Source organism: Bombina bombina, chromosome 5 (genome assembly GCF_027579735.1).
Source record: "Bombina bombina isolate aBomBom1 chromosome 5, aBomBom1.pri, whole genome shotgun sequence".
Lineage (NCBI taxonomy): Eukaryota > Metazoa > Chordata > Amphibia > Anura > Bombinatoridae > Bombina > Bombina bombina.
The window spans coordinates 704,013,697-704,032,071 of record NC_069503.1 but is presented as its reverse complement, the minus strand read 5'-3'; the positions used below and the strand labels follow the sequence as shown (position 1 = coordinate 704,032,071).

General features: G+C 38.4%; 1 protein-coding gene across 1 annotated transcript in view; it reads left to right on the top strand.

Annotated features, from left to right (window-relative positions):
- TXNDC5 (thioredoxin domain containing 5) overlaps positions 1–7,122 on the top strand; it is a 31,260-nt gene extending 24,138 nt beyond the window's left edge. The window contains exons 7-10 of the mRNA XM_053714727.1: positions 909–1,037; positions 1,444–1,526; positions 1,683–1,812; positions 6,364–7,122. Of these exons, the coding sequence (XP_053570702.1) occupies positions 909–1,037; positions 1,444–1,526; positions 1,683–1,812; positions 6,364–6,486 (465 nt within the window). The 3' untranslated portion in view covers positions 6,487–7,122. The remainder of the gene's footprint in view (positions 1–908; positions 1,038–1,443; positions 1,527–1,682; positions 1,813–6,363) is intronic.
- Positions 7,123–18,375: the final 11,253 nt, after the last annotated feature.

Here is an 18,375-nt window from a genome sequence, read left to right as displayed (position 1 = left end):
TGGTTATTTCTAGTACAAAGATAAACCAGAAGGAACAATTTTCCATACATTATAATAATATGCAGTAAATATAACAAGAAATTTGGAACACATTAATGTGAAACAAATTTTACAGTGCTATGAGCGGAACTGACCGTGATTGGTGCCTAAGCACATGCAGCTCACAATTGGCATAATGGTTTTGTTTGTCTCTGAATAAGTAGTACATTGCTGGCCCAGAGCTGACTTAAAAACTATGTTTATCACCTTTTACAGAGGTTAAACACATAATTATAGGCAAAAAATAGTGTAATACTTTACCACCGTTCCATGAAGCCTGGACCCCTGGAAAGTGGCCTGCGGTGCACAGAAAGTTATTTGGCTGCAAACAATTGGCATTATGCTTAAATGTTGCTGCAGTAATTGTAACACTCATGCAAGATATTGCATTTAGGACGCCTTTCATTTCCGTATAGTGACTTTCTCAGTGGCTCAGAATTGTGGGCTGTAATTCATTTCAAGAAAGTGCTTTGCTGCCTTCTTTCCATCCCAGGTAGATGAATGTACCAACACCTATCTAATACTTCATAAATACTTCTCTCTGTTTCTCATGTATTGTACTTTTCCACTCCCTGTAGAAAGGCTAAGCTGAATACTGCATACTGTTGCTTTTTGCTTGACCCTGCTGCATGCTGTGCACTACTTACAGAAGCTAATTTACAAATGACCCTAACTGGAAAATTGCTAAAGTAATATTCAGGATACTTCAATAGGTGTTTATCTCGACTGACCTGAAAGAGGAAAAACCCTGCAAATGTTAATAAAATTTACCATTGAATATTTCCATAATATGATGAAGCATCCTCCAAAATGTATACTGTAAGACATTTTGCCCCCCCCTCTTCCTATTAAATCATGTCTTATTGCAGGTGGACCAATACAAGGGGAAAAGAGACTTTGACTCTTTAAAAGAATATGCTGAAAACCAACAGAAAGCACCAAATGTAAAGGAGGAAGACAAAGTCCCACCAAAAACCGAGGCGCCAGCAGCAGTGGAAGTGAGTTGCATGTGACACTTGTGCTGTAGGCTCTTGTAGTAATATAGATGTGGTTTTACAAAATCACAAATTCTATGCTTTTGGAAGCACTACTAAAGTTTTTAAAGAGGAACATTAGTTTATACATTTTGATGTTCTGTGTAAACTAAATTGTTTTTGAGAAAACAAATTGACTGCATTTTTGCTCTAGGTTCAAATTCTTGGCAAGAATAAAAGTTGTATCCCTATTTTTAGCTTATGTCCCAAATAGTTCATGTCTCAACAAAATGTATTTAGTAATTGTTAATCTGTGGTTTACAAGTATATAGGTTTTGTAAATATGTCATCAACTGTGCCAACAAAGTTTTAGCAGCAATGCTTCAGACTAATACGTGTGTGTTTTTTTTTTTTTGTTTTTCTCCATCAGTCCAAGGTCCTCACTCTTTCTGAAAGTAACTTTGACCAGACTGTTGCTACAGGTGTAACTTTTATAAAGTTCTATGCCCCATGGTGAGTATCTAAGCTCTGGTAGGGATCAATGTCAGAAATATTGTTTTGATTTTGAATGCAATGTTAATATCTGTTTTCTCAACCCGATATTCTGCTGTTTGTTTCTGTTATGAAAGGTGCAGTACAAGTGAAACTATAGTATGTTGGTTTTTTTAGGTGTGGTCACTGTAAGAATCTAGCTCCTATCTGGGAAGATCTTTCCAAGAAAGACTTTCCTGGTCTGACTAATGTAAAGATTGCCAAGGTTGACTGCACAGCTGAGCGTGCTCTGTGCAACAGATTTTCAGTAAGTATGTGTATTTGTTTAGATTAATGAGATACATTATAGAATTTCATGCCTTTGGGGGAAAAAAACAGAATTGTTTAAGAGAACATCCATTTTTTTCCCATAATAGTTTGAACCCTATCTCCCCCCCCCCCCCCAAAAAAAAAAGAACATCTTTTTGCTAGGATCACATTTTTGTCTGATCAGATCTGTTCCCCATTGATAAGTGTTAAAAGGTTAATCAGTTCTACCAGCTATAGATGCTGTGTTGCTTGCTTTCAGTTTACAAACATCTAAGCATATTAGGTTTTCCCAAAGGAGGGATCCTTAGGATTCTCATTAAATACTCTGATTCACTTCCCAGTAGCTTAAAAATTAGTCTTTTGTATTAAGTAGATGAGATGGGTGAAACAGTTTTTGGGTTGTGTTTTTATTTTTTTTTTTTATTTTTTTTTGCCTAGAAGTTTGTGATTGTTGAATGTAGCATAAATTGGCTGGGATCCAGGCGTTTCTGCAAACAAAACTATAATTGTGATACTGGGAAAAGGAAAACTGCCCACAGAGCAAACATTAACATGCAAAGAAAACATTGCCATATTATAATTACAAACTGGAGGAACAAGTCCTTTAAGGATCTATTTGGAAATTAATTTTAAGTTATTGATTTTAAACTTTTTTGATTTTTATGTATATTCTTTTGCATTCAACTATTCTGATGTATAGAATGAAATGCATTAGTTTTTACATAAAAAAAAAAAAAAAAAAAAAAAGTTTTAAATGGAACATCAGGAGAAACCAGAAGTAGAATCTAATACATAGTAGAATCTATCTATGTCCTTATTGGAGAATTGTTACAAGATGAACATTGACAGGGATTATAGGAAACTTGAGATAGCCACTGATTGTTTTAAGACGGTGTAGATATATGAAGTTTAATTTTAAGATATTTTTGGCACTGATATAAAATATATAATGCAGATCTGCAATGAACTCAATAAGTTAGCCTTTTTAGATATCACAAATTGCTGGGTGGAATATGGGGAAATATATACTGTATTTAAAGGGATAGTCAACACCAGAATTTTTGTTTAAAAAGATAGATAATCCCTTTATTACCCAATTCCCAGTTTTGTATAACCAACAGTGTTATAATACACCTTTTACCCCTTATTTCAGTTTATTTGTTTTTTGACAGACTTGCATTTTAGCCAATCAGTGCTTACTCCTAGATAACTTCACGTGCATGAGCTCAATGTTATCTAAATGACACCCATGAACTAACTCCCTCTAGTGGTGAAAAACTGTCAAAATGCATTCAGATTAGAGGCAGCCTTCAAGGTCTAAGAAATTAGCATATGAACCTTCTAGGTTTACCTTTCAACTAAGAATACCAAGAGAATAAAGGAAAATTAGTGATAAAAATAAATTGCTACATCTTGCTTCCGGAGCGTGTAGTTACACTGAGTGCCCGGATTGTAGCAGAGGAATGGGACGGTATCTGTTCTAATTTTACCGGAGCGTGTTTTTACACTTTGTGCTTGGTACCTAACCTGGACTGTCAGCTGGCCAGCTTTGTAACTTGCTAGCATGTAGGGGGTTATTGTTAAATTGTTTAACATTGTGGCGTACCATCATCTGATTCACCTATCTGGTATATAATTATGAAGACCGACCCGGTGTCTTTTACCACCTATATAATAAACGCTTGGTTTGAAAATGTTTTCCTGTGCAGCCTTGTCCTCCTTTGGTCCATATTATTGAATATAGGACTCTATCTTAAGTGATATATATTCATTTGGGACTCTTTGCACTGACTTACATATTATCTGAGTGCCCTCTTTCCCAGTAGCTATTTATTGGAAAAATATTATGACTGATAAATCTTAGCTAATTAACAACAAAAATGTAAATCCATCTGTAATTAGTGTTAGCCAATCATTTTATATGGAGTTAAGAGTTTTCCATAAAATACACGCTTGCCCACAAAAGAGGGACTCAAGATGGGGCCACACCCTTTACAGAGGAGATGGGAGGCTAGCTTACCAAACAGACAAGTCAGTACAATGGCAATAGAGGGTCCAGGGGTTACCTAAGCGGGTCTTTTTTTTTTTTTTTTTTTTTTTTTTTTTTTTTATATATATATTGAACCCCAGTGAAGGATCCCACAATATTGATAAGTAGGAAACAAACCCACATGAAACAGTTTTGTTAATACGATTTATGATAGATATATACCACCTATACACACTCAACAGCCACTTTATTAGGTACACCTTGCTAGTACCGGGTTGGACCACCTTTTGCCTTCAGAACTACCTTAATTCTTTGGGGCATAGATTCAACAAGGTGTTGAAAACATTCCTCAGATTTTGGTCCATATTGACATGATAGTATCACACAGTTGCTGCAGATTTTTCGGCTGCACATCCATGATGCGAATATCACACATCCCAAAGGTGCTCTATTGGATTGAGATCTGGTGACTGTGGAGGCCATTGAAGTACAGTGAACTCATTATGTTCAAGAAACCAGTTTGAGAAGATTTGAGCTTTGTCACATGGTGCATTATCCTGCTGGAAGTAGCCATCAGAAGATGGGTAAACTGTAGTCATAAAGGGATGGACATGGTCAGCAACAATACTCAGGTAGGCCGTGACATTTAAGCGATGCTCAATTAGTACTAAGTGTGCCAAGAAAATATCCTCCACACCACCACCAGCCTGAACCGTTGATGCAAGGCAGGATGGATCCATGCTTTCATGTTTACACCAAATTCTGACCCTAACATCTGAATGTCGCAGGTAAAATCGACTCATCAGACCAGGCAACGTTTTTCCAATATTCTATTATACAAGTTTGGTGAGCCTGTGCGAATTGTAGCCTCAGTTCTTAGCTGACAGGAGTGGCACCCAATGTGGTCTTCTGCTGCTGTAGCCCATTTGCTTCAAGGTTCGACGTGTTGTGCGTTCAGAGATGGTATTCTGTATACCTTGGTTGTAACGAGTGGTTATTTGAGTTACTGTTGCCTTTTTATCATCTCGAACCAGTCTGCCCATTCTCCTCTGACATCAACAAGGCATTTTTATCCACACAACTACCGCTCACTGGATATTTTCTCTTTCGGACCATTCTCTGTAAACCCTAGAGATAGTTATGCGTGAAAATCCCAGTAGATCAGCAGTTTTTGAAATACTCAGACCAGCCCGTCTGGCACCAACAACCTTGCTTCCCCATTCTGATGCTTGGTTTGAACTTCAGCAAGTTGTCTTCACAATGTCTAGATGTCTAAATGCATTGAGTTGCTGCCATGTGATTGGCTGATTAGCAGTTTGTGTTACCAAGCAATTAAACAGGTATAACTAATAAAGTGGGTGTGTGTTATATAATATTACATTATTTTTATTTATATATATATATATATATATATATATATATATATATATATATATATATATATATATATATATATATATATTCCTCCAAAGTTTTCTAATTTAAAGGGACAGTTAAGTCCAAAATAAAATGTCATGATTTAAATAGGGCACGTAATTTTAAACAACTTTCCAATTTACTTTAATTGCCAATTTTGCTTTGTTCTCTTGGTATTCTTAGTTGAAAGCTAAACCTATGTAGGCTCATATGCTAATTTCTTAGACCTTGAAGGCCGCCTCTAATTTGAATGCATTTTGAGTTTTTCACCACTAGAGGGCGTTAGTTCATGTGTGTCATAGATAACATTGAGCTCACGCACGTGAAGTTACCATGGAGTCAGCACTGACTGGCTAAAATGCAAGTCTGACAAAAGAACTGAAATAAGGGGGCAGTTTGCAGAGGTAATTACAGAGATAAAGTGTATTTATAGAACTGTTGGTTTTGCAAAACTGGGGAATGGTTAATAAAGGGATTATCTATCTTTTTAAACAACACAAATTCTGGGGTTGACTATCCCGTTAATCAATTCTGGTTTATTTTTATAGTCAGATGTTTTTGTTGGGTAATTCCTGTTAACCTGGTCTTATCTGTTGCCAATAACACTGGACCATCAGGAATCTGGTAATATCATCTTCTTATGGTTTGTCAGGGTTATTAGCTTGCCTGATTCCTTCCAGCTATGCTGAGAAATTAAATAATAAATATTTTTGTTTCTCTATTCTACACACAAGCTACTGCAAATAAAATAATTTAATGACTTTTCATTAGTTCTAACCCCACTGGTTTTCAAAGCTGTCCTCAAGCTTCCCCAACAGGCCAGGCTTTCAGTATTACCTTAGGTGTGTTCAGGTAAAATAACCACGTTTACAAATCAGCTGATTATTTCACCTGTGCTCCAGTCCAGATATCCTCAAAATGTGGCCTGTTCTGGAGGTCTGAGTACAGGTTTGAAAACCAGTGCTCTAACCTGATAATAAATCGCTGTAATGATGTATGCTTATTGATTTAGTATTTCCAGTAATACTTTTAATAAACCTAGGCTTGTTGTTCTGGTCAGTTTATTATCAGTTCTAGACTGTTCTACATTAATTAGGCCTATTTGCACACTTTCACCTCTTAACTTTTCTGTCTCTGTAATAGGTCCGTGGTTATCCATCACTGCTACTTTTCCGCGCTGGAGAAAAAATAAGTGAGCATGAAGGAGCCAGAGATCTGGAAACTCTACTGAACTTTGTTCTCCGTCACTCCAAGGACGAACTATAAAACCATCCTTAACCCTATGGGTTTGCACTGTCTGGTCTGAAAATATTACTGAATTTTTATGCAGTGCTTCAGTGAATTAACAATCACTGAGCGATTAGTACTTCCTGGGTGTAACAAAGGAATCTGTTGCCCATCTTCAGAAGAAGAAACAAATGCAGTATAATGTCTGTTTTTCATAATTGTTACAGACATCTATAAAGATTATCTCTCAGGATTTTTTTTTTTTTTTTGTCATACCACTATTATGGACCATTTTCTCTTGAGGAGAGCTTAGTAGTTATTGTATTCCCTGTATGAAAAACAACAAAAGTATTGTGTTCTGTGTACCATTATTTTGAAGAAGTTAATTATTTTTTCTTATGAAAAACAAGTGACGTGAAGTGCCTTACTTTTGGGAGTGGGAGGTGATAATATGGGATCTTGTATTTCCATCTGCACATATGTGTGCTGGGTTTTTTGTTTTGTTTTTAAATCCAGGCTGTTCTTTTTTTCCCTATATATTTACCACTAATTTTCCTATTTGTAGGTGCTGGATAGGCTGAGAGCCACAAACAAGTTTCATTTATGTAAATGTCCTTATATAACACCATTTCTAGGCTGGAAACTGGCTGCACCATTAAAAGCAGTTCAAACCAACGTCTATTAATTTGTTTATGTTGATGAAAGCTGAGAGCGTGTGGGAATAAGAAAAATATATATATATATATATATATATATATATATATATATATAAATAATATATATATATATATATATATATATATATATATATATATATATATATAAATAATATATATATATTTATTAGTGGCAAAGTCAGCATAGTAAGCATGCCTAATATACTGTATGTGACTTCAATTTTTTTTTTTCTACATTTTCACATTACATCATCAAATGAAACTACTAGGTTGCAGGCCTTCTAAAAGAGAGCATTAAATGATAATCATAAGTTGCTAACTATCAAGCTCCTACCTTCTAAAATCAAGATAATCAGTAGAGTGTTTTAACATCTGAGACAATGGTCTTAATGATTTGTTCTATAGTAGTGAAGGGGAAGATAAGTGAAGCCTCACAATATGGCAGAACTATGATTCTGTTTTATAGTACAGCCTAGGATCTTGGGTAGAAGTGCAAATTCCAGCTCCCAAATATGTGGAATTTAATGGCAAGACTACTAAAAGTCCTAGAAATAAATCTGCTAAGATGTCTTGGGAGAGTGTGTAAAATATAAAAACTACGACCTAGTGATGTTCACTACCTGGTTATACATATCGGAAAGGCAACTTGAATATCTTCTTCCCTGTGTATTTATAGATTTTATTTGTAGCATTTTTATTTATCATGGTGAAGTAGCGCCATAAAGAAATCACATGTAGATTAGCAACTCATAGGCCTGAAACTATTCTAGATTGTTCAGGTTATAGTTTGGGCTGTTTTGGTTCCGCCACTTTCTTTATGTTGCTAAATGTCACTTTCTATTGACCATCCAAAAAGGAATAACTAGCCAAAGTGGTAATAGTGTGGAATAGACCCCTTGCTGCTCACCCACAAACATTTTTAAGGGATGTTAAAAGTAGTAAAACATTGCAATGTACCTTTTATTATGTTCACTTTCCTGTTAATTTAATTCAAAACTTAAAGGGACAGTCAACACCAGAATTTTTGTTTTAAAAGATAGATCATCCCTTAATTACCCATTCCCCAGTTTTGCATAACCAACACAGTTATAATAATACACCTTTTACCTCTGTGGTTACCTAGTATCTAAGCCTCTGCAGACTGCCCCCTTAGTCAAATTATTTTGACAGGCTTACATTTTAGCCAATCAGTGCTCACTCGGTATATTCACGTGCATGAGCTCAATGTTATCTATATGAAACATTAAAAAAACTGTCAATTGCAGAGGCGGCCTTCAAGGTCTAAGAAATTAGCATATGAACCTCCTAGGTTTAGCTTTTAACTAAGAATACCAAGAGAACAAAGCAAAATTTGTGATAAAAGTAAATTCGAAAGTTGTTTAAAATGACATGCCCTACTTGAATCATGAAAGTTTTTTTTTTTTGGACTTGACTGTCCCTTTAACATTGCTATATTTCACACTGTCAGATTTTGCACACTAGTGGCCCACTTATAACTGTCTCTAATTGGCCTCAGTAGAGAAGGAAACCTAGGTTATAATGTGGCGGCACTCATGGCTTTATAGCAACTAAAATTTTACACTTTTTCAATATTTAAAAAAATATATACATTTGAAAAATAAATTGGCATATTATTCGTAGGCTAATCAATGCTTTGAATACATCATAGTTTCCTTAGAGTTTAATGTCCCTTTAAAACTTAAAGGGACATTCTAGTCCATTTCTGAACCAGAATCAATATGTAATATAAAGATTAGAATGTAAGTAGCAGCAGACTGATCATTTGAAATTTAAAGGCATATGCCACAGTTTCAAAGATAATTTTTATATTTACGTTTGCAAGCAAAATGATAGTGCAGATAAATGATGATCATTTATTGCAATGTGCACAACTACCTCAGTCATGAAAGATGAACACTAGACATGGTAGCAGAGCTCGTAGTGCCCTGTTGCTATAGCTTATTCCAGCCATGTCACAAAACTGCTGACAAACAGGGTAAAGGGACACTCAAGTAAAAGTTAAACTTTCATGTTTCAGATAGAGCATGCCACTTTTAATCAACTTCCCAATTTACTTCCATTAGCGAAATGTTCTGTCTTTTTTTTATATTTACACTTTTTGAGTTACCAGCTCTTACTGATTATGGGCAAGTATTTACAGAACATACATATATGCAGCTGTGATTGGATGATGGTTGTCACATGATGCAGGAGTGGAGGAAATAGACATAACTGAAATTAGTCAGAAAAAAAATCTACTCATTTGAAGTTTAGACTAAATTAAATTACATTGTCTTTTTATCATTAATTTGTTGATTATGCAAATCTATATTTACTGGTCCTTAAATAATGTGCAAATGCAGCAGATGAGCATAATATTGCAGAAGTTTTGCAAGAATGTTTTAAGTTATAATTGCGTATCCACTGCTGCCATCTAGTGCTTGAAAGTGTATAATTGTATTAAAAGCATTCTTGAAAAAAAAAAAAAGCTGCCATGTGCAAACTACCTGTGTAGGTATTCTCTTAAAGGGACACAAACCCAATTTTTTTATCGGATAGAGCATGCAATTTTAAACAACTTTCTAATTTACTCCTATTATCAATTTTTCTTCGTTCTCTTGCTATATTTATTTAAAATGAAGGAATGTGATGCATAGGAGCCGGCCCATTTTTGGTTGAGAACCTGGGTTATGCTTGCTTATTGGTAGGTAAATGTAAGCCTCCAATAAGCAAGCGCTATCCATGGTGCTGAACCTAAAATGGGCTGGCTGCTAAGCGTTACATTCCTGCTTTTAAAATAAAGATAGCAAGAGAACAAAGAAAATTTGATAATAGGAGTAAATTAGAAAGTTGCTTAAAATTTCATGCTCTTTCTGAATCATGAAAGAAAACATTTGGGTTCAGTGTCCCTTTAATGAAAGAGAATATTGTGAGAAGAAAGTATATTTGGTAATAGAAGTAAATTGGACAGTTATTATTATTATTTTTTAATTATATGCTATAACTGAATCATAAAAGAAAAATGTGTGTCCAACCCTCATAGGAGAAACCAGTAACTCTTGACTCTGACTTTAGACTGATATGAGCACCTTAACAATAGCAAGCCAAAATGTAAAAGGATTTCTATCAGCTGAGAAGCGCTTGATAGCATATTATGACTTCCACAAAAAAAAACATTGATGTAATCATGACACAGGAAACTCATTTTAGGAAACGTAATGAACCACCGTTAGCTACAAGGTACTATGATCAACACTTCTTTAGCTCAGGACCAAATAGGAAGAACGGCGTCTGCATATCTATTAGACTAGCAGGCCCATTTATCAAGCTCCGTATGGAGCTTGAAGGGCCGTGTTTCTGGCGAGTCTTCAGACTCGCCAGAAACACAACTTATGAAGCAGCGGTCTAAAGACCGCTGCTCCATAACCCTGTCCGCCTGCTCTGAACAGGCGGACAGGAATCGCCAGACATCAACCCGATCGAATACGATCGGGTTGATTGACAGCTCCCTGCTGGCGGCCGATTGGCCGCGAGTCAGCAGGGGGCGGCGTTGCACCAGCAGCTCTTGTGAGCTGCTGGTGCAATGTTAAATGCGGAGAGCGTATTGCTCTCCGCATTTAGCGAGGTCTTGCGGACCTGATCCGCAGTGTCGGATCAGGTCCGCAAGCCCTTTGATAAATGGGCCTGAAAATGTCTAATTTGAACTCCTACAGAAATACTCAGACAGGGAGGGTAGACTCTTGATTTCGGTTGGGCTCTGTTTAACAATATTAGATATTTCCAAGGGTCCAGTCATACTAGGCGGTGATTTCAATTTCACCATGAACCCTGTTCTGGATACTTCCACAGGGAAATCATACCTTCGTAATAATTTGCTGAAAGCTAACTGTGCCGCATTGCACTCTATCTCCTTGTTTGACACCTGGAGACTAGCCCATCCCACACAGAAAGATTATACATTCTTCTTCAACCCCCAACACTCATACTCTCGGTTAGATTACATAATGTGTAACCAGGCATTTTTAACTAACTTAGTTCAGTCCAAGATATCACATACACCTTGTTCCAACCATAGTATGGTTCTTACTTCCTTCCACTGGTCTTCTAGACTTGGAAACACTCTAAATTGGAAACTTAATGATTCTATCTTAATAAATCAAGACACACTAGACAAGCTGATCAAGGCGTCTGATGAATATTTTCTAATTAACAAACCTGGGGACACATCTACTGCGAACAACTGGGAGGCATACAAATGCTATATCCGGGGATTTCTAATAAAACATACGGTTAAACAACGAAAGTTTAAATCGGCCCAATTCACATCTCTAACGAATAGTCTAAATGTAGCAGAATCTATTCACAATGCAGACCCGTCCTCATCTCAAAAACTGTTGAATCTGTCTGTGGCGAGGGATGCTCTCAACAAGTTCTTGACACAAAATGCACACTTGAGAGCTATTACTACTAAAGCAAAATGTTTTGCCAAAAGTAATAAAGCAGGTCGTCTACTAGCTAGATCACTTAAAAAAACAAAGATACACTTCTTTCATTAGATCCATTTCACATCCATCAGGTAGATTAGCTAGTAAAAATGAGGACATTGCGGATATGTTTGTTTCCTATTATTCCAAACTCTATAATCTTAACCCAAACATGTCCCATGACAAACTTAGTAATATTGAAAAATATCTAGACACTTTAGACACTCCGAAAATCACAGACGAAGACAGTCATTCTTTAGATTCGGCTACATTTTACCAGCTGCTTCAATTTCAATTGGGTCCACCACTACACGTTATTCACTTCAATAGACAAGGGTGAGGCTCTCTCCCAACCCTTATTAGAAGCCCTCATTACGGTTATTCCGAAAGCTGGCATCCAGGCGGGGAACTACAGGCCTATCTCACTGTTAAATATTGATATAAAGATATACGCCAAAATACTTGCAAACCGTATGAATACCATCTTACCAAATATTATACATCCGGACCAGGTGGGATTTGACAAAGGGAGAGAAGCTAAGGACAATACTATTAGAGTCTTGCACTCTCTGCAGGCATCTCATGATAATAAGACCCCTCTGACTCTCCTATCAACTGATGCAGAGAAGGCCTTCGACAGGGTTGACTGGCACTTTATTTGGGGGGGCCTGTTGAAGTTTGGTTTTTCCAAAGCTTTTCTCACCAGAATTCAGGCACTATACTCAGGACCCCAAGCAAGGGTCTGTGTAAATGGCACTGTTTCACAATCCTTCCCCATAACAAACGGTACCCGCCAAGGCTGTCCATTGTCGCCACTATTATTTTCTTTAAAGGGACAGTCTACCAAAAGATAGATAATCCCTTTATTACCCATTTCCCAGTTTTGCATAACTAACACAGTTATAATAATATACTTTTAACCTCTGTGAGTAGCCTCTGCAAACTGACCCTTTTTTCAGTTCTTTTGACAGACTTGCAGTCTAGCAAATCAGTGCCTGCTCCCAGATTACTTCACGTGCACGAGCACAGTGTTATCTATATGAAATATGTGAACTAACACCCTCTAGTGGTGAAAAACTGTTAAAATGCAATCTGAAAGAGGTGGGCTTCAAGGTCTAAGAAATTCGCATATGAACCTCCTAGGTTAAGCTTTCAACTAAGAATAACAAGAGTACAAAGCAAAATTGGTGATAAAAGTAAATTGGAAAATTGTTTAAAATTACATGCTCTATCTGAATCATGAAAGTTTATTTTGGCCTAGACTGTCCCTTTAACAATTGAGATTCTGGCCATACAGATCCGAGGAAACGCAGATATCCTCGGTATGCAATACAAACACATCACCCAAAAATGCCTGTTGTTTGTGGATGATGTGATCTTTACTCTTAGATCCCCTTCTACTACCCTCCCTGCCCTGATACAGACTCTGGAAGACTATGGACAGGTATCTAACTTTTCCATTAACATGGAGAAATTGGGAATAATGCTACTACATACGTCACCACAAGATATTGACTTCATAGCATCTCATACTGCATTTAAGATAACTGACAAACTTAAGTATTTGGGCCAAACGATTTCCAAACATGTCCAAGATCTTTACCATGCTAATTCTGTCTCTCTCCAATGCACAGTGAAAACTCTCCTTGAGGGTTGGCACAGACAGGGGCACTTATCCTTGATGGGAAGGATAAACACTATTAAGATGATGATAGTACCAAAGTATTTGTATCTCATCCAGACATTGGTGATGGCTCTGCCTGACTTGTATTTGCGCTCCCAGCAGAGGATGCTCAACTCATTTATCTGGTCTTACAAAAACCTAGGGTATCTCAAAACACTCTTTATCTACACAAAGGCAATGGGGGACTTAATGCCCCACACCTACTCAATTATTATAGGGCTGTACATTTATCCAGAGTGATCTCCTGGAATCACACCCATCCTACTATTTTATGGGTCCACATTGAGAGTTCGCTGCTGGGGGTTAAATGCATGAGGGATATAGCATGGCTTCCTAAAACCCACAGACCTCCTTTGGCATATCAGAACAACTATGTTAAAGCCACCCTTGATGTGTGGGACTATGTAATTACACTTAGTAAAGGTATCTCCTCTCCAGTGTCACCCCCTAACCCCGCTCCTGAATAATTTGATCTTCCTACAACATACCTCTTTCACTCACGTGAATGTCACTGATTACTTGCAAAATCTACCCATTTATTTATTGTCCGACTCTGGGGTGATCAAAGATAGAGTTTCATTAAATAACGACCTGGGTCCTCTCTTCCACAATTGGTACTCGTACCTATAGATTAGACATGCACTTAATAGCTCACACAAACTTAATGTTCTGAGACCACTAACAGCGTTTGAGCAGATATGCACAAATCCTGAAATTAAGAGAGCACATCTGTCGTTTACGTATAAAATGCTCAAAGGGTCTTTCCCTGCTCAGCGACCTGCATATTTGCTGAAATGAAATACAGAAATATTAGAAATTATTAGCGACGACGACTGGAAGCACTGCTTCAGGGCGACTCATTCAGCCTCTACCTCATTGCTTATATCTGAATTAAACTATAAAATTCTATCCCATTGGTACCTGACACCTCAAGTCTCAGACATATCTACCCGACTGCTTTGTCCACCTGTTGGAGACAATGTGGAGGTATAGGCACTATGATCCACATATGGTGGACCTGTCCTCTTATTTCTGGCTTCTGGACACAACTAGAGCAAAGTATCAACGGGATCTTAGGCTCACACATAACTCTTAATCCCTCTCTCATTCTCCTTAACCTCATTCCACCACTTCACTGTGTCTATCGCACAAAACTACTTCAATTAATGTTGGCTTGTGCAAAAAGACTAATTCCGAGACTCTGGAAGACCCAAATGATCCCCACACATACACAGTGGATATCCGAGGTAGAACATATCTTAGCTCTTGAAAAATTGCATTACTACTATATTGGTAAACGAGATTTCTTCTACAAGATACGACGAGTCCACGGATTCATCCTTACTTGTGGGATATTATCCCCCTGCTAACAGGAAGTGGCAAAGAGCACCACAGCAGAGCTGTATATATAGCTCCTCCCTTCTCTCCACCCCCAGTCATTCTCTTTGCCTATGCTAGTAATAGGAAGAGGTAAAGTGAAAGAGGTGTTAAAATGATAGTTTTTAGTTTCTTCAATAAAGAAGTTTTTTTATTTTAAATGGTACCGGTGAGTACTATTTTCCTCAGGCAGCATATGGAAGAAGATTTCTGCCTTGAGGTTTATGATCTTAGTAGATGTAACTAAGATCCATGACGATTCCCACAGAGTTGCTGAGGAGTACAAGTGAAATCTTCAGGTGGGGAACGTTTTTCATGCTACAAGCAGCATTGAGGTATGTTCAGTCATTTATTTCTGAGGAGACTGTGATATATCAGAACTGGCTGACATAGTTCCCAAAGAGAGAAGGGGTAAGCAGTAATCCTATAGAGAATAACAAGGGGTATTACTGAAATCCTGTGTATTATTTTTATTAGGGCTTAATGCAGCATTAGATATTATGGCAGCATGGTTAAGACACTGGGGCAGCCTAACAGTTTTTTATTAACAGAAAAAAGGTTATATGGCTGGTTGTTATACTTTGTGCTGGGGGTCCACATGGCTAGTATCATACTTTTTATTGATGCTTATCCACATGGCTAGTTCTAAACCGCTTTACATGCGGTTGTTGAGGCTGAGTTTTCATCGTATATGATGGGCAGGGCCTAATTTTCGCGCCTCAGTTGCGCAGTTACTTTGTCAAACAGACAGCAGTTTTCAGCTCCGGTTGGGCCCAAACTGAATATTTGTGTACCGGAGTGATTTTGAAGCATTTCTCAGATCCCTGGGGGCAGGTAGGCGCCACAGCAGAGCTGTGGCGAGGTGCAGGGGTTTGTCAAATTTTGTACATTAACGTTTTTGGGGTTAATTTGCTAGTTTAGAGGGTTATTTTGCCCCTTGTTTGTGGTGCAATATCCGACTACAATATAGGACAGGATTACCTTTAGAGGACATTTTAGACAGAATAAAGGCTCTGAAGCTAACCAATTCATTTATCACAGATACTGCTTTTCAAATTGTAAAATTAGCGGCGAAAAACGCAGGCTTTGACATTCTGGCACGCAGAGCGTTATGGCTGAAATCGTGGTCTGCTGATGTGTCATCTAAATCTAAGCTTTTAGCGATTCCTTTCAAGGGTAAGAACCTATTCGGGCCTGAACTGAAGGAAATCATCTCTGACATTACTGAAGGTAAGGGTTACAACCTACCGCAAGACAAGTCTTTTAAGATGAGAGGTAAACAAAATAATTTTTGTTCCTTTCGAAATTTCAAAGGAGTACCCTCTGCTTCCTCTTCCTCCACTAAGCAGGAAGGGAACTCTACTCAATCCAATTCTGTCTTGAGACCTAACCAGGCCTGGAATAAAGGTAAACAAGCCAAGAAGCCTGCTGCTGCTACCAAGACAGCATGAAGGGGCAGCCCCCGATCTGGGACCGGATCAAGTAGGGGGCAGACTTTCTCTCTTTGCTCAGGCTTGGGCAAGGGATGTTCAGGATCCCTGGGCATTGGAAATTGTGACCCAGCGGTATCAGCTGAAATTCAAAGATTTTCTCCCAAGGGGGAGATTTCACCTTTCACGTTTGTCTGTAGACCAGACAAAGAGAGAGGCATTCTTACGCTGTGTAAGAGACCTCTATACAATGGAAGTAATTTGCCCAGTTCCAAAACTGGAACAGGGACAGGGGTTTTACTCAAATCTATTCGTGGTTCCCAAAAAAGAAGGAACCTTCAGACCGATTTTAGATCTCAAAAGTCTAAACAAATTTCTCAGAGTCCCATCGTTCAAGATGGAGACTATACGAACAATTTTATCAATGATCCAGGAGGGTCAATATATGACCACCGTGGATCTGAAGGATGCGTATCTTCACATTCCTATCCACAAAGATCATCATCAGTTTCTAAGGTTTGCCTTTCTGGACAAACATTATCAGTTTGTGGCCCTTCCCTTCGAGTTAGCCACAGCTCCCAGAATCTTCACAAAGGTGCTAGGGTCCCTTCTAGCGGTTCTCAGACCGCGGGGTATAGCAGCGGTGCCCTATCTGGATGATATTCTGATCCAGGCGTCAACTTATCATCTGACCAAATCCCACACGGACATCGTGTTGTCTTTTCTAAGAACTTACGTTTGGAAAGTGAATATAGAAAAGAGTTCACTTGTTCCACAAACAAGAGTTCCATTCTTGGGAACTCTGATAGACTCGGTAGACATGAAAATATTTCTGACGGAGGTTCAGTGTATGGAGGTTATTGGATTAATGATAGCGGCAATGGACATCATTCCGTTTGCTAGCTTTCATCTCAAGCCACTGCAGCTGTGCATGCTCAGACAGTGGAATGGAGATTATGCAAATTTATCTCCTCAGATAAATCTGGATCAAGAGACCAGAGACTCTCTTCTTTGGTGGTTGTCAAAGGATTATCTGTCCCAGGGAATGTGCTTCCGCAGGGCATCATGGGTAATAGTGACGACGGACGCCAGCCTCTTGGGCTGGGGTGCAGTCTGGAATTCCCTGAAGGCTCAGGGTGTTTGGATTCAGGTGGAGTCTCAATTACCAATCAATATTCTGGAACTGAGGGCAATATTCAATGCGCTTCAGGCGTGGCCTCAGTTGGCTTTGGCCAAATTCATAAGATTCCAGTCGGACAATATCACGACTGTGGCATATATCAATCATCAGGGGGGAACAAGGAGTTCTCTAGCGATGATAGAGGTATCCAAGATAATCAGATGGGTAGAGACTCACTATTGCCATCTATCAGCAATCTATATCCCAGGAGTAGAGAACTGGGAAGCGGATTTTCTAAGTCGTCAGACTTTTCATCCGGGGAGTTGGAACTCCACCCAGAGGTGTTTGCATCATTGATTCATCAATGGGGCATACCGCAATTGGATCTGACGGCATCTCAACAAAATGCCAAACTTCCTCGTTACGGGTCCAGGTCAAGGGATCCTCAAGCTGTACTGATAGATGCTCTAGCAGTACCTTGGTCGTTCAACCTGGCTTATGTGTTTCCACCATTTCCTCTCCTACCTCGTCTGATTGCAAGAATCAAACAGGAGAGAGCTTCAGTAATTCTAATAGCGCCTGCGTGGCCACACAGGACTTGGTATGCAGATCTAGTGGACATGTCATCTCTGCCACCGTGGAAACTGCCATTAAGACAGGACCTTCTCATTCAAGGTCCGTTCCAATATCCAAACCTAAATTATCTGCAGCTTGCTGCTTGGAGATTGAACGCTTAGTTTTATCTAAGCGGGGATTCTCTGAATTGGTCATTGATACTTTGATTCAGGCTCGCAAGCCTGTCACGAGAAAGATTTACCATAAGATATGGCATAAATATCTTTGTTGGTGCGAATCCAAGGGCTACTCATGGAGTAGGGTTAAGATTCCTAGGATTTTGTCCTTTCTCCAAGACGGATTGGAGAAGGGATTATCAGCTAGTTCCTTAAAGGGACAAATTTCTGCTTTGTCAATTTTACTACACAAGCGTCTGGCGGATGTCCCAGATGTTCAGTCTTTTTGTCAGGCTTTAATCAGAATCAAGCCTGTGTTTGAACCTATTGCTCCGCCATGGAGTTTGAATTTAGTTCTCAATGTTCTTCAAGGGGTTCCGTTTGAACCCATGCATTCCATAGATATTAAACTGTTATCTTGGAAA